Source organism: Solanum verrucosum, unplaced genomic scaffold (genome assembly GCF_900185275.1).
Source record: "Solanum verrucosum unplaced genomic scaffold, falcon-dt-bn FXZP01000278.1, whole genome shotgun sequence".
Taxonomy (NCBI): domain Eukaryota; kingdom Viridiplantae; phylum Streptophyta; class Magnoliopsida; order Solanales; family Solanaceae; genus Solanum; species Solanum verrucosum.
This window is the reverse complement of record NW_026020332.1, coordinates 1,627,193-1,628,342: the sequence shown is the minus strand read 5'-3', so window position 1 is coordinate 1,628,342 and position 1,150 is coordinate 1,627,193. Positions and strand designations below refer to the sequence as shown.

General features: G+C 35.6%; 1 protein-coding gene across 1 annotated transcript; it reads right to left on the bottom strand.

The window, feature by feature from the left end:
- Nucleotides 1-378: 378 nt before the first annotated feature.
- On the bottom strand, nucleotides 379-903 carry LOC125836471 (uncharacterized). The gene has a single exon (XM_049515645.1). It carries the CDS (start codon nucleotides 901-903, stop codon nucleotides 571-573), a length of 333 nt encoding a protein of 110 aa, XP_049371602.1. The 3' UTR covers nucleotides 379-570.
- Between the last annotated feature and the right edge of the window lie 247 nt (nucleotides 904-1,150).

Sequence of the window (1,150 nt, the reverse complement as noted above, 5' to 3'; positions counted from 1 at the left end):
AACTAGAGTATTATTAATTATAACATATTTAGTGTATTTTCACAAACGCGGTCTTTTGGAGACATCCTCCTCATTTTATCTAGCATAAATATCCGTATAACTTTATTTTTAATATCTTTCCTGAAATATCTACGCATCCATCTCATTGGAAAAAACTAATTCCATTAATTCCAAAAATTTGTCCTGATTTGTGATTTCATTTGGACTTATCTCGATATTGTTCATTTTTAGATTTTTTTAAATCTATATTATATTAAATATATTGTAAAATTTGATTATATATCTATAGATCGTGGCTTCACATATCTTCAATAGCATTGTATCGTGACCGAAAGAGACGGGAAGAACAAAGAACAAGGCGAAAATATCTAGCACTAATTGAAGTAAAGAATAATACTTAATTAATTAAGATTACATTACAAAAGAATCTCTAAGTTAGTAACGCAAATTAGTCCACTAACTTTCTCTATACGATTAATCATTACAAAAACCTCAACAAAATAAATCAAATTTCAACATTTCTTCAGAATTCCACTGTTATGTAGGCTAATTTTTGAATTATGGAAGAATCTAGATATGGCAGCCGAAGCAGAGGTAGAAGAAAGCCAAAGCAGAGACGAGAAAAATGGCTTCAAATACAGAAATGATTTTGAAGAGGAAGCAATCAACGAACCAGTATCGCAATTTGTAAAGCCTTTTACTCTTCCACCTCAATCCAGAAGACAGATTTTTGAATCGCCACCGTAACGACGACTGCGGATGCGGCGGCGGCGGTGGCGGCTGAGTTAAGGAATCATGATGATCTCCGGCATGAGTACCTACTTCAGAACCAACAGTTCCGGCGACTGCCTTCTTACTTAGTCTCTTGAACGAGAAGGAATAGCCACCAGCTTTCATTTTCATTGTTCCCTCTTGGAATGGAAAAAACAGAGTTTGTGGTGAATGGGAGAAAACTGTATGTTTGTATTTAAGGAGTGGGTAGGGGTATTTTAGGAAAAGTGAAATTTTGATGGAAGTGGGAATAACTTTCTACAGTTCCGCGTGCGCGTGGTTGCACGGATATGCCTTGCGGAATAAGTGGGAGAACCAGAGTGGAAGAAATTGAAGGACTTGGTAATTACCTATAGAATTTTGGACAGTTGATTTTTTG